The sequence below is a fragment of the Schistocerca americana genome, chromosome 4, assembly GCF_021461395.2.
Source record: "Schistocerca americana isolate TAMUIC-IGC-003095 chromosome 4, iqSchAmer2.1, whole genome shotgun sequence".
In the NCBI taxonomy this organism is placed as follows: domain Eukaryota; kingdom Metazoa; phylum Arthropoda; class Insecta; order Orthoptera; family Acrididae; genus Schistocerca; species Schistocerca americana.
In genome coordinates, this window is record NC_060122.1 from 437,403,698 (window position 1) to 437,418,807 (window position 15,110).

At 38.0% G+C, this 15,110-nt stretch overlaps 1 protein-coding gene across 1 annotated transcript in view; it reads left to right on the top strand.

Annotated features, from left to right (window-relative positions):
• Positions 1-15,110, top strand: part of LOC124612768 (mucin-12-like) — a 290,845-nt gene that overhangs the window by 224,298 nt on the left and 51,437 nt on the right. Inside the window, exon 9 of the mRNA XM_047141163.1 lies at positions 10,426-10,688. Within this exon, the coding sequence (XP_046997119.1) occupies positions 10,426-10,688 (263 nt within the window). The remainder of the gene's footprint in view (positions 1-10,425; positions 10,689-15,110) is intronic.

A 15,110-nucleotide genomic window follows, 5' to 3' on the forward strand; every position in this document is an offset into this window, starting at 1 on the left:
GGAGGAGGAGGTCCCATACTTAGAGGAGCATAGTGGGACGATGCGGGAGACCCGCACCGCCGACTAGGCAAGGTCCTAGCAGAGGTGGTTCTCTGCTGGATACTCAGTATAAAATTTGACAGAAAATCCATGAAATCTGATTACTTTCCTAGTTGTTGAAGATAATGTTCCAGTGAAACAACTAGTATTTCTCTCTTTTTCTCCCCCTGCCTCACTCTATCTCCTGTGTCCCCAATGGTAAACAAAAAAATAAAAATACTGCTATGATGTAGGGTGACTTTTACAGTAAAGATTTTATCCATGCCTCACTTTTTGCTTCAATATCATTTTCAAAATCATGACACAATCATCTTTCTGCTTGGAATCTGAATCCCAGTATCTGTATTTCATCTGTTGATGGTCTGGGAAATTGAAAACTGGCACGTGGCTCAGAAAAGTGTATTTTTTATTTATTTTTTCCTTTTTGTCTAGAATCCTATGAACTTAAATTTTGCTAGCAAACATGTTTGAATATCCAGTTCATTGTGACTTGTTCTAAAGTTCCTCATAGTGTGTCCAAATTTTCCTCTCACTACATATTTCTCACATTGTTAGCAAATATTGTGCACTATCTTTCTCTTTATTTTGGCATATTGGCAAGGTTCTCAGGACAAGCAGCCACACTTCCTGATTTTCTGATGAAAATAGTATGGCTTGCAGCTTCAATAATTTAATGTGTTACATAATTCCCTTGTGCTTTATAAATCTATGTTTGAGATATATGAAGAAGAATATCTCGATACCTTGTCAATGGTAAACCCTGGATTGCATCTTTTTGGTGTTGGCTCCTATCAGGTTTGTAATCGCGGAGGGGGGGTTGGCGTCACTTCACCTGTAGTAGAGTCAGCGAAAGAAGGTCCCTGACAGCTGGCAGCCCTGTTGCAACCTTTCAGCTGCAAAGTGCAAACAGCTGCAGGCAGAAACGATAGTCTTAGCCAACCCCACTGCAACTGTCAGGGATCTTCTTTCATTGACTGTAGTATAGAGAGATCCATCATGTCATTGTTGTGGGACTCACTTTGTCTCCTCTACTAAGACCTGGCCACTTGGACCCTGTTGGTAGCTACTCTACTGCAAGCACATCTCTTAGTTCTGTTGTAGTGCACATACCTCCCACCCACCACTGAAGGGTTGGTGTCAGAAGATTAAGCTGAATTGTTTACCCTTGAAGATATTTGTGCATGATGAGAGACCTAATTGGTGCTTTTGTGTTCTTATCTTTTAGGACAAAATTATCAGGTGGTACAACTATGTAAATGCATACGGAAAAGCAATGAGGATTTTACCTCTGCAGAACTGTGAAGCTGTAGTATTGAAAGATGCTCTGCTCATATAAATAAGATATACATATCTAAAGAGGGCATTGATGCATTTCCAAAGTAACACATCTGCTTGCACTCAACAAGCTGGATTGTCTTTCAGTTGATTTGCAGTCCCATTTACAACTTGGTGTAGCCATTGCAGGCATTCTCTCTGTTGCTGGTAGTAAGTGGTACTTTAAAAACCAGGGAGAGAGAGACCAACTTCACATTATGCTTGTTCAGAATCCTCTTAATCTAGGCGGTGTCTCGTCCAGCACTCTGTAGGAATGCCAGGCCCTTGTAGTTGTATTCCGTCTTTTCCTTTTCCTCCTACTCGTCTGTCCTGAGCGTGTATTTTATTCACACTTGTTTGTTGTGGTTCTTGCAGAAAGTTTCATGTGAATGTTATAGATATGAGGGTAAGCTCTCTTTGTCACAGGGAGCTCAAGCTCTGTGAACAAACGTGTGCCAGATGCTGGCAATTCCACTGTTTAGGTAAAGGTCCATGTGTGTGTACTTGTGGTGTATACAGTACTCAAGTGTACCATCTGATTTCTTCTTTATTAAATGACCAAGAAATGTAGGCAGGCATTTTCCTCTACTTCCATGCTGAACTTGCTGCTTACACTGTTGTGCCACAGTCATCAAACTGTTTTGCTCAAGAGCCAATACTGATGTTGTGGAATGGCTGCTCGAGCCACATATGTACCACTCGTATTATTGATTGGTAACCTACGCAAGTTAGTATGTTATGTGCGCTCAATAGACTAGTCATAGTAAGGCCGTGACAAGTTCACCACTGGTGACAGATTGTTAAATCAGCACTATTCAAAACACTCCATGTGGACTGTTCCCTGTTTCAAATTGCTCCCACCCTCAGTGATCCCAAAGTTTTGACACTGTAATTGCATGATGAAGTGTTGTTGTGTTGCCTGTGTGTACAGATGATTAATTGATGAATAACAGTATTGTACATATACTTAAATGTATTATGCAATAAAAGACATAGTCACAAATATTTACTAAATATTTTAAATGCCATTTTTCTACACATCATTGCATTGCATTACGAGAGCCGTTGTTGAAGGTCATTTTCATTGTTACAAATATGTACCACATTTGAAGATGGGACTGTCTCTGTAATGAGTATTAACGAATCCCTGTTACCTTTTGTGTCAAAATGTATATGGTAGATGCTGATCAGTACGAGTTGCACATGCATTTGAGTTGTCAGCATTGGAGGATAAACAAGAAAACAATCCCTCATGTCAATCCTCCAATCTTGCCGTGGCCGCACTACTTACCCAGTGACTCCGAGGTAAGCGGTCAACTTCACTTAGCTCTTGGCCCAGTTCACTGATGTCAATTAAAATGAACACATCTTAGAATATTACTATCTCTGTAAGTAATTTTGTTTGTTACCGAGCAGAAAAACAACACACTTAGGAAGCTTTTAATATTTGTTGACTTTTTGGATTCAGTTATTAGTCACTAGAAGCATATTATTGTAAAATTCAACTGAGAATTGCTGACAGCTTGGATACTTGATTTGGGCTGCATGTGGCCCCTGAGCTGCAGTTTGATGACCACTGCTGCAACAGGTTTCCTTCCTTCCAGACTGGGCTGAGTGACACTCTGCTCTGCTGTAAGCAAACCTGCTCCAGCAGTGGTGTATGGAAATTCTTGAGGCACTATCTACGCAAATGTTTCCCTTTTTATTTTATTTTATATTTTTTCAGTTGTGTGGTAACAACATTGCCTTGGGACCTTGTTCTTCAGATGACAGCGCAGGCAGGAAATTGTGTAGGCAGGCATGCAGTTCTCAAGGTCATTTGAAGAGAAAGCATATTGGTCAAGTGCTCCAAGATTTGAATCCTCTAGGAAACACATGAAATTCATATGTAACACTAATGGCTGCTATGTTGACAGCATCTCCACAATTGTTCAAACACTGCAGATATTTCTTCATGAAGAATGGCAAACTTTCTTTCAGCTACTCATATTTGAACTCGCAGAATTCACCACACACTGATCAAGCAGCCTTGATCAAATCACTATGAATTTTTTTCTCTGCAGAGCAGTGATGGCTGTTACAAAACTTTCTGATAGATGAAAAGTTTGTTACAGGCTGACTATTTCGTGCCTTGGACAGTAATCTTATCGACTATAGTGTGGAGTCAGATTCTTAGTTTTGCCTGGATAAACCTATCAGTAATTGTTTGTCTGCAATGGGTTATATTCTGGTCTCTATTCAAAGTTCAACACACAGGTTTAAATTATTAGTAACTTTCACAATTACACACACTCCACTGTGGAGTTAGAAACTGCTGCTAGAACAATTCCCAGGCTGTGGCTAAACTGTTTCACCACCATATCATTTCGCCGAACAGTAAACAGCGGAATGCCTGTGGAGATTGGAATGTAGGAGAGAAGTATTGGCAGAATTGAAGCAGTGAACGCAGGTAACAAATCAAGCATGGGCAGATCGTTTGGAAATAGTACTGCTCAAGAAAGACAGTGGTTGTACAGTCATTTCCCTTCCCCAATCTAGCTTGTGCCGTGTCACAACTGATATCATTCTTTGTGTGGTACGTTAAATACTAATCTTCCTTCCTTCCTTCCAAGAAAGGTTAGGGCCTACACTCAAGTCATAGTTCGATACATCATTGTAATGTATCAGGAAGTTTAACATGCACCATATTAAATTATGTTAATTATGTTGTCTTTGTCTTTTTTTTTTAACCCCTCCAGTGATGCTAAAAAATGTGTTCATATGTTTGTAGTCACTGGGACAAGAGAAACGTATACTATGACAAGGTGGAAAAATTCCCAGCACTATGCATATATTGCATTGATATGAAATAGTATTCTTTTTAATTTTTTATTTTATTTTATTTTTTTTTTTTTTTTTTTTTTTTGCACATTTTGCAGTTTGGATTTATTCATGTGGCTTTTGAAAATAAGTGTGCATGTATTTTATTTACATGGGTAGTCTACAATGTTGTCATCTTAAAGTTCTTTGACTTTGAAGTTGAAAAACATCCCAAATCTGTAGCCATAGACCTAAATGCTGAGAAAGTGTACAATACAAGGTTTGTTCAAAAAGTTCTGGAACATCTGTAATTTCATGCTAGTGTTATGTTGGAGTGAAATATGGTTGCATCCTTGCACACGCCTGTGTTTAATATGTAACTGCGGGAAATTTCATTGTTGTATGTCTGTTAGTTAGTGTTCAGTACTGTATTGAGTAGAACGTTGTGTCGCACAGTTTGCGAAAATTTGAGGTAGCCGAGTTAGAGGAGCAACGCTTCTGCAATAAATTTTGCATGAAACTCACGAAAAGCTCAAGAGACACATCAAATGATGCAAGAAGTCTACATTGATGAGTGCTTAAGCTGTACTCAGTGTTACAAATGGTTCATACGGTTTCTAAATGGTCAGACGGAAGTTGAAGATGACACTTGTTCAGGACACCTTTTGACGTCTACTGACAACACTCATGTCACAAAAATAATTTGACATTTTAGTTGGATCATGAAATCCTGACACAGCATCTTGGAATATATCGTGTTGCCACCAAGTTGGTCCCACGACTTATGAATCAAGACCAGGAAGACCTTTCCCTTGTGATCTGTGAAGTGCTTCTTGATCACATAAATGAGAATTAGATGTTCCTTAAGAGAATCATAACTGGTCATGAGACATGGGTTTACAGTTATGATATTGAGACGTTTAAAGGACAAAAATTTGTAACAATAGACGAGATAAAAGAAAATGCACAGACAGTGCTTCGCACGATCCAACAAAAGGTGTACCAAGGCAGCTTCTGGAAGTGTAAACGGCATTGGGAGCATTGTATCAATTGTAGAGAGGAGTATTTTGAAGGAGACCATGCACAGCAAGTAAAAGGCAAGCATAGAAAAATTTTGTGGACGAAGTTCTGGAATTTTTTGAGCAGACTTCATGTAATATTGAATGTCAATAAAGTAGTATAAAATAGGTGATGCAACAGGCACATCAGAAGAATGCGTACATTACATTTTACTTGAAGAATAGTCTGTGGGAGAGTACTGTGCAAGATGTGCGTCATATTTGTTACATGCTGACCAAAACTAAATGCAAAAATGGATTTGTTACTTCAGTTGAGTCATGAGTTCACCACTCCATGTCAGAAACAGAACAACGATCAATACTATAGTTAGAAGCATGTACACCCTACACAACAGCAACAAAAAAAATTCCTTTTCATACATGCAGAAAGGTTACAGCCAGTGTTAACTAGTGTGCAAGAAGGATTCTTCATGTTGAGTAGTTTCCAGAGAGCAAAACGGTAACTAGTGATTATTACAGAAGCCGAGATTACAAGAGAACAAAAATCCACTGCCACAGCGGGGGTTCATGTACATCAGAATGCTTTGCCAATAAGGAAACTGAAGAACTAGAGCAAAGAGAATTTTTTTTCCAAGTATCTAACATTATTAATAAAGTTAGTGAGAGCAGTTGAACATGCCTTAATTTTTAATGTCACGTTTTTAATGTGCCTTAATTTTCAGTGTGTCCAACTTTTTTCTCACATAGTCCACACTCCAGTTACATAAAATGCTTGCTCCAGGTGTGCTATTTCAGAAAATTCTTTCTCAGTTCTCTGCTAATATTTGCTGTAAGTATATCTAATTTGTTAAATGTAGTTTTCTTTATCTGTCCCCATCTACTGATATGTTCCTTGCTCTGGCTGTATTATCTAACGTTGGTTTCTGTTCGACAGATTTCTTTCGTTTCCAACATTAACTCTTCATTTTTGGTGTTTAACATGTTGCTATTTTCCTACTATTCTTCATTACTTTCCTTTATTTATGCCAAACCCATGTTCCTCTTATAAAAATTTTGTTTGCTTTCTTTATTTCTTCTCCAATGTGCAAGTTATGCAACAATCGGTAAGTTATGTTCCTACTTTACACCTTTTGTAATAAAAGTTAGCCAGTATATATTATTATTCTTCCCACTTATCTTTTGCTTTATCTTGGTTTTTCTGAGAACTTTGAAAATCTTATTTCATCTTACAATGTAAAACACATTCTCTGGGTCTCATTTGCATTATGGACATTGGGATGTTAGACAAAGTATTCTGAAGAGTCGTTCACTGTCACCTACAGCCTTGCCAGTAGTATGAGACTAATGCTTCTCTGAAAGTCTTGCGCTACTTCAGGTTGTTCAAAGATATTGGACACCAGATCAAGTAATGTCTTGGTTCCAGATCTTTCATTATTTAATCACATCTGCTAGCATCTCAAGGATCCTCTGTGTATTTGAATATGTTGTCATTTAGTGCTCTGTAAGACTCTTGTTGCATTAATGTATTACCTTTTCCTTTCACATTAACTTACCTCCTCTTGATCATTCCGTATAATACATCTTCAGTATTGTACATATTTAAGATTTTCTCCTTCCATCCATCCATCCATCCATCCATCCATCCACACTTAACAGTGTACTCTGATTTGCCCTTTATAAGTTCACTGCATTAGTTTTTATTTTTTACATCTTTATTTATGACATTAAAGCTTGCCTTATACATCAAGAATTTTTATTTATTTACACTTCTGTTCGTTTAATTTCTAACTGATCAGCATCATTCCCTTCCCACCTCATCATCTTTGTTTGTGTATTTTCTTCTTGTATCAATAAGTTGAATAATTTTCTGAATAACCATATATTTTCCTCATCTGCGTTTGCTGTAGGAATGGTGACATCTGTAGTTTTTATTTTCCTTCCTTGTTATATTTTGTTCCTTACCTGCTGAATTAATTTCAGTGCTGACATGTTGCTGATTGACCACTGATTTAACAAAATTTTCATTTCAACTAACTCTTGCTGTTAGTTGTAACGTATTCAACCTGTCTGTTCCTAATGTTTCCAGTGGCTATTAAACCATTCAGTGATATTATTATTGCATGTGTTAACTGGGTCCAAAGTTTTTATGGTTTTTCCTTTTCACTTCGCAAGTTCCTGCTAAGTTTAGGTTCAGTCGATTTGACCAAGTGAGGGGGTACAACAGTTAATGCATGCCACACATATTTGAGATGGGCAAGTCTTGTGTCCCCATTCAACCATCCATAGTTAGAATTTATCAAATTTGCTTAATGCATTTCATAATATTTCTGAAAAGCCACGAGAGAAGCATAGACCTACAAAAGAACTAAGTAAAAAACTTAAGTCGATTTAAAAAATAGAGCTGTTCAACAAATATAAATGTAAGTTGGAGTCTGTAGGTTTGCGCTAAGACAGTGTGGGTGGATTTCAGTTGCTTGGATAGCTCAGTTGGTAGAACATTTACCCCCAAAAGATGAAAGTCCCCAATTTGGTGCCCAGTCCAGCATACAGTGTTAATCATCCGGAAAGTTTCAAATCAGTGTAGACTCCACTGCATAATAGAAATTCATTCTGGAATTAATGAGAGCATACCTATACCTCAGCAATAGAATGATGGCAGTGACATTGTTTAAAGTGAGATACAGCAAATAAAATGTCAGAGGGAGAAAACCCCTAAACTTACAACATTTTGTTTCCCTTCTTTCTTCTCTTCCTTTTGCAAATGTTTTTTTCTAATGAACAATTCTTGTAATAAAACACCTAAACACAATATATCGAAAATTACAGTTGCAGTCATAGCTCACAATGACAATAGGTAACATTTGTAAAAGCAGCAACTTGGAAAATAATCTATGAAAGTAGACATATGAGATAAATTGTTACCATTTCATTTTCTTTCTGGTCATGTCTTGTTTTCAACATTTGGTGTGTGTGATTTTCCCACACAAACAAATAAAACTGCTGAGGAAAATGAAATCCTTCCAGCTGATGGTGTGCCAGGAATGACACCACATAGAAATTATTGACCACTAATTTCAGTGATTTATTTCTCCATAGTAGAAACAAACGTATACTTGCTAACAAACAAGCAGAAGAAAAACTTTAATTTCGGAAACACAGTTCTTAAGGAGATAACAAAAGACATTATTTTGTTGAAAACAGTAATTCTTCAGGTGGTGACAGTGATTTTAACAGGACGGTAAGAATCTTGTATTGACCATAGCATCAATCTTGTGTTATCTTTGCAATCAGGCAGTAAAACATTTTTGAAAGTTACCAATATGGTAAGATATCAAAATATGTGACATAAGTGGCCATACTTTTTGATTTAATTGACATAGAAGCTTAAATTTTTTACACTGCAAAGGGACTGTAGGTCTTTTGTGTGACATAAATTTCAGCTTGATACATATACCTGTTTCTGACAAAAAGGGGTCTTTACAGACAGACACAGAGATTGATTGATGGATAACAAATTACCCTTCGTTTGTGATATAATTACAAATTAGCAATTTTCGGATTTTTTTCCTTTGCCTTTGCTTGTACTATGAAACCTTGCTTCTTGCAAAATTTTGTGATTCTAGGTCAACAGAAAGTACCAGTAGGTTTTGACATGTGAGCTTGCGGGTATCAAAATATGTGACATAAATGGCTGTATCTTTCGACTGCGTTGATGTAGAAGCTTAGATATTTTACATGGCCAAGGGACCATAGGCCTTAATTTTCAACTGGGTCCATCTACACGTTCATGAGAAAAGGTTTCGTGACAGACAGACAACGAAGTAGTCCTTAAGGTTTCCGTTTTTACCAGTAATGAACTGTGAAAATGGATACAAGAAAATCGCCTCTCATCAGATTCCATTGTTTCTGATCCTTCAAATTTTGTGAATAAGTGGCTTACAGTGCGATATTGCCTCATTTTCCACAGTACTGCTTGTTAAGTGCCTCTCGCACAAATGAAGTACTAACAAAGGTAAATAACAAAAACTATCATGCTAGTATATGCTGTGACCTTTCGAAGGCCTTGATAGTGTGGCTCGGAAAATTCTGCTTGAGAAATTAAAAATGTTATTGCATTCCTTTTGTGTGACTAGAGTCTTACCGTCAGCAGAAAATAGGGCGTGATGTTGACAAACTGCACCCCCAGGAATAAAACTGAACTCGGAATGATGTAATAGATAACATTGAATGACTCGGAGTTCAGTGTATGATCATCTTCGATTCCGAACATACATAAATGACCTTCGAATGACACTTGAAGAACGTACTAATAAATGATTAGTCATAGTCCAAATGGTAATGTAACTGGCCACACAACTTACTTAGAGCAGGCAGTGTTGGTTCACTCCCAAAAGAAATCCCATTATTATCCCATTTCGAAGAAGAAAAAAAATTACCTGTTGGTGCCAGAAGTAGAGATTAATAGTCATTGCAGTGCAATTAAAATTATTTGTTAGTTACTAAATGCCGCTACAGTATTGACATAGCACTTGTCTACTGCTCTTCTGTTAAAGTCCATTTCAATTGAGAGCATTCTCCTGGCAGTAATCATAAGATTGCTCACTGGAATGGAGCATCATATTATGTATGTACAGTGCATTTCTCTAATATTATAGTTGAACTGACATTTTGTTTTGGCTTGGTGGCTAATTCACACATGATTATGTTGACAGCTCTGATCAGAGCTATAAATTAGACCTTTCCGTCTTGCTTATGTTCTATAGTGAGGTTCTTTAATCTGGCATGTAAGTCTTTAGTGGCCAAAGTTCTCACATGTGTGTAACCGATGTTTGCTAAATATCAGTGCAGTCATGCAGACATTAAGCTAACAGTAGTGGATAAAATGCAAGTATTTAATATAACTGAGGAAATGGCAACCTCGTTATCCGAATAAGCATCTGTTGTGTAGCAGTTTAATCATAGTTAATTATTCAGGCAGTTTCGAAGCTGTACTTTCTGTACGTTTACGTAGATTTATTCCAAATTCCCGAGTGTTAGCACAGTGAGATTTAGAGAACACAATGTTATCAGTGAATCGTTAAAAATAAGCTAGTTTTAAGCCAAAATTGCGTTAAGTTGTTGAACATTATTGTTTTGATCATCTTTGTGTTTATTCATTTGAAGTATATTATTTCTTTTATTTTGCGTTCTCTGCACTTTCTCTAACATTTTAGAAGCAATGATATTATTGGTAGACCTTTTCCAATTTATGTAGTTTCAGACAAAGTGAAGAAGATTTGCAAACAGGGATGTACAAAATATTAGAACATGTTAAAGCACACGAGGATGCATGGCCTTTTCTCGATGCAGTGGATGAAAAATATGCACCGCGATATTATTCTATTATTACAAGACCCATGGATCTTCAAAAAATGGAAGAGAAGCTTGATGATGGAGAGTATCTCTCCTTTGCTGAATTTAAGGCTGACTTTCAACTGATTGTGGACAATTGTCGACAGTACAATGGTACTGACAATGGTTAGTACTATTTCCAGAAGATTTTCAGTTTATCTTTTGTTATTGCTGAAGTTTTATTAGCTGAAGAAATGCATTGCATATTTCCTCCATATTTAATTTATGATAGCAGCCTGATTTTATTTTATTTTGTCACCTTAATCAGCATAAATGCCTAAACGTTAAACCATAGCAGTTAACCCATTAATCTGATATTGTGATCTCATAAAATGTATGTACATTTGCTTGCAAATGCTTTACACAACTGACATTCTTGCAAATGTAATTTATTTGTAATTGTGTTTGATGTTGTTAGGTTGTAACAATGTCATTATTTATGTTAAAATCTGTATGCAAGTTTATTGGGAACATTTTAAATACAAAGTGGAGAGAAAAAAAAGCAGGATAGGGGATGTTGAATCCAGCCATCTTTTCGAAATAACTGCAATTGGAAATGTACCAATATGGAGCTACAGCCATAAAAAGACAGTCAATCAGAGACAAGGGCATAAATTCACTTAATAAAAACAATTCTTCTTGCTCATTTGGAAATTTTGTTTGATTCAATATTCCAAACCCTGCTTTGACCTTCTTATCAAGTTGTATTTCTCAACTTTGCATGGTAGAGAATCACCCTGAGAAAGAGAATTACTTCAGACATTGTTATCTGTGTGGTTATGTGTGTAAGAATGTGTAAATGTGTTCTTAAATTAGAGAAAGAGGAATGCTACAAAGCTGGTGATATGCTCAGAACTGTTCCATATGTGTATGTGCAACATACACTGGTGTCCAAAATTAAAGCAACAAACAGAAATTTTGCAGGGTTGCATTTATTTTGCGTGTGTAAACAGATGACAGGAAAGTAGAAACAATGTCAGGAATACAGAACATAAAAAACTGCAATGTGCATAACGGTAGACAGAAATGTTCTTTGTTTTTTCTAACTTAACTCATTTGCAGACATACTGTGACAACTGGTTAATGTGCTCAGTGTGGGGTGTGATCATCTGTGGCAGCAATATAGGCCTGTCAACCACGGAGCATGCTGTGAACGATGTTATCAATCTCATATTGTGATGCCCTTTGAAAGTCTTGGAGAGGGATTGGTGGATGCTGACGTGATGCAAACCATCTCCCTAGTGCATCCCAGACATGCTCTATGAGATTCAAATAGGGAGAGCGAGCAGGCCACACCATGCATACAGTATCTTCCATTTCCGAGAAAATAACAACCTTCTGTGCTCTATGAGGTCAATCATTAGCTTTCGTCAATATGAATCTGGGCCCACAGCACCTTGCAACAACCACACATTAAGTCTTAAGATCTAGTTACAATAACTGATGGAAGTTAAACCTGGCTGATTCACGCTTGCAATTTGATGCAGAGGTTTTAGACTAGTCAACATGATCCCTGCCCACACCATTAGGGTTTCTCCTCAGTATGGTCTTTTTCCACAAAGTTTGGGTCCCAAAACAGTGTTCCATGCTCCCTCCAGATTGCGAATCCATTGAGAATTGATATCCAGATTAAATTGGGACTCATCTGTGAAAAGAATATTAGCCCACTGTTCGACCATTCAGCTGGAATGTTGACGGCTCCACTCTAGATGTTCCTTTCTGTAAAGACGTGACAGAGATACACATACAGCATATCTCTGACAATGAAGGCCTCTTTGCCAAATCCTTCTGTACACTGTTTGCCTTGATACACACATCCAGTCGATGCTGCAAGGTCAGATGCCAGCTGCCATGCAGTACCAAGGTGATACTGTCCTGCCCTGACAACCCAGTAATGGCCTTCTCTTTCTGATGTCACATTTGCTCAGCCCTGTGCTGGTCTTCGGGATACAGTTTCAGTCCCTCTAAACTGTTGCCACATCTGAGAAACAACAGAATGATTCACTTTAAGCCATTGGGCCACATCACTTTGTGACTGTCCTGCTTCCACTCTTCCCATGCCCCTCTAACACAGTGTGTCTGGTAGGGGTCGACTGTGTGCCATTGTAAACAGTGAATGTGGATGAGGGACTTTCCGACAAACACTACCCCTTTTGACAGATGCCCTGATGTCATCGTAGGCATGTTTGTCCGTTGACCAGAAAGCCATCTTGTATGCAGAACACGATCGTACAGATATCTGTTGACAGTTTGTATGATTATATCATGAATTAGACACAGGACAGAGAAATAGCGGTTTGTTTGCTTTAATTTTGAACACCGATATATTAATCAGCCACAGATGAGTTTTTTATATCTCTATTTTTGTTTATTGTTACCATCCAGGAATATTTATTGTTATACCATATATACTCGAATAATCCACGCACCCCAACTTTGAGAAAGAGGGAAAAAAAATATTTTTTGCTTTAATTTGTTTTATTTGCAAAAAAATTGTTCCAACGTTACGATGTGTTCAAAAGTATGTGCAAAAACTACTGGTTTGAAGCAAAGCTGCTGTACAGGCTGATACATCGTTAAAATGCAACCGATTCAGCGGCATGCAGCTGGCCAGCCAGCAGGCGGGCGGCCGGGGAACATTATCACCGCCAGCCGGGACTATATGCGTACCTGCAATAGCAAAAAAAAAAAGTGAATTATCTTGTTTAAGAATTTGTTAATACGGTATTTGCAATAAAATATTTCAGTCAGTACAGGTACGTTTCCTCTCTTACCACTCTATTCGTCATTTTCATCGTCATCACTAGCGGGAGAATCATTGTCGTCTTCACCATCTTCCCATAGAGCATCGTCCTCTGTTCCATCCAGTGAATTTGTGATTCCACATTTTTTGAAGGATTTTTCCACCAGTGGTTGAGGAATGGAGTCCCATGCACTTTTCACCCATTCACAAATCTGGGACAAATTTGACAGTTTGAGTTTTCCAGTAGGTGTGAACTTATGGTTTTCATCAACCATCCATTGCGTATATCGCTGTTTAAGTGCAGCTTTGAATGGCCGATTTATACACACATCTAGTGGTTGTAGGTTGGATGTTAGGCCTCCAGGGATAATGACCAAGTCAATTTTCCCTTTTTGCAATTTGTCTCGCACTTCCTTAGTTGTATGTCCGCGGAAGCTGTCCAGGACCAACATGTTGCGTAAATTCATAAACGCACCAGGACGATGTTGCCAAACATGTGTCACCCAGTCAGTTATAAGTTCATTGTGCATCCACCCTTTCGGATTCGCTCTCACAAATACCGGTACGCCTTTTACTGATATATTCGGAATAGTTATCCTTTTAAATATCACGTAAGGTGGTAGCTTTCGTCCATTGCCAGTTACACACATCACTGTACATCTTTGTTTCTCACTGCCACCAGTTCGTATCATGATGCTGGATTCTCCTTTCCTGTTCACTGTGTTGTCGAGCGGCATCTCAAAATAGACTGGCGTTTGACCCACATTACCAATTTGCGATAATATATAGGAGTGTTTACGGCGCAGATTTATCGCATAACAATGAAAATTCACTATTTTTTCCTCGTAATCACCTGGAAGCCGGTGAGCGATAGTAGTTTTCCTCCAGAATCCTAAACCATTTCGGTTGAAAATTCTTGATAGCCAGCCCCGGCTAGCTCTGAAACTGGTAATGCCTAGTTCTTTGGCTAAAGACAATGCTTTAAGTTGGCACATTTCACTCGTCACTGCGCATCCGTATTGTCGCTTCTGATCTACATAATCGCAGAACCTTTTCTCGAGGTCTGGATGCTTCGCTTTTTGGCCACGAAGTGCCCGGCGATTGCTATTAGTTTCTTGAAGCTGCGTTTTATTTTTTCGCCAGTCGCAAATACAACTCTCACTCACGTCGTACTTTCTTCCTGCTGCACGGTTTCCAATATTCTCATCTTCTTCAATAATTTTCACTTTTTCTTTAGCAGTGTACTAACGATAACGAGAACTAGTAGCCATAATTAACAAGTTTGAAGACGTAAATAGTTCACTCCTAATGTGCTACTGATGCGTCACAGACTGAGGTCGCAACAATGCAATAGTATAATGGGATGTATTGTTGGAGGCGGAGCAGTACCAGCAATGTTTCGAATAATCCGCGCACGCCAGTTTTTCATCCTAAAATTCGGGAAAAAACATGCGCGGATTATTCGAGTATATACGGTAAATGTTGTGACTTTTATGCCAAATTCCAGTGCCGAGTTAGACGATATTGTGAGACAGTTCGTTTTTCTTCTTAATTTTGAACAATCTGTGGTGACATTGACACCTAAGAAAGGTGGTGCAGTGGTTGAGACACTGTACACATGTTGTGGAAGACAACTTTATAAATAAGAATTTTGGCAGTTTGCTGGAACTTACGTAATATTTGGTTTATAAGAGAATAAATTGTAACAGTCTAAATCACAGTCTTTGTTTCCAGTCACATTGACTTGGAAGGCCACTGATGATGAAACTGATCTTCTGCTCCTCTTCCAATCCAATGTCCTGGAA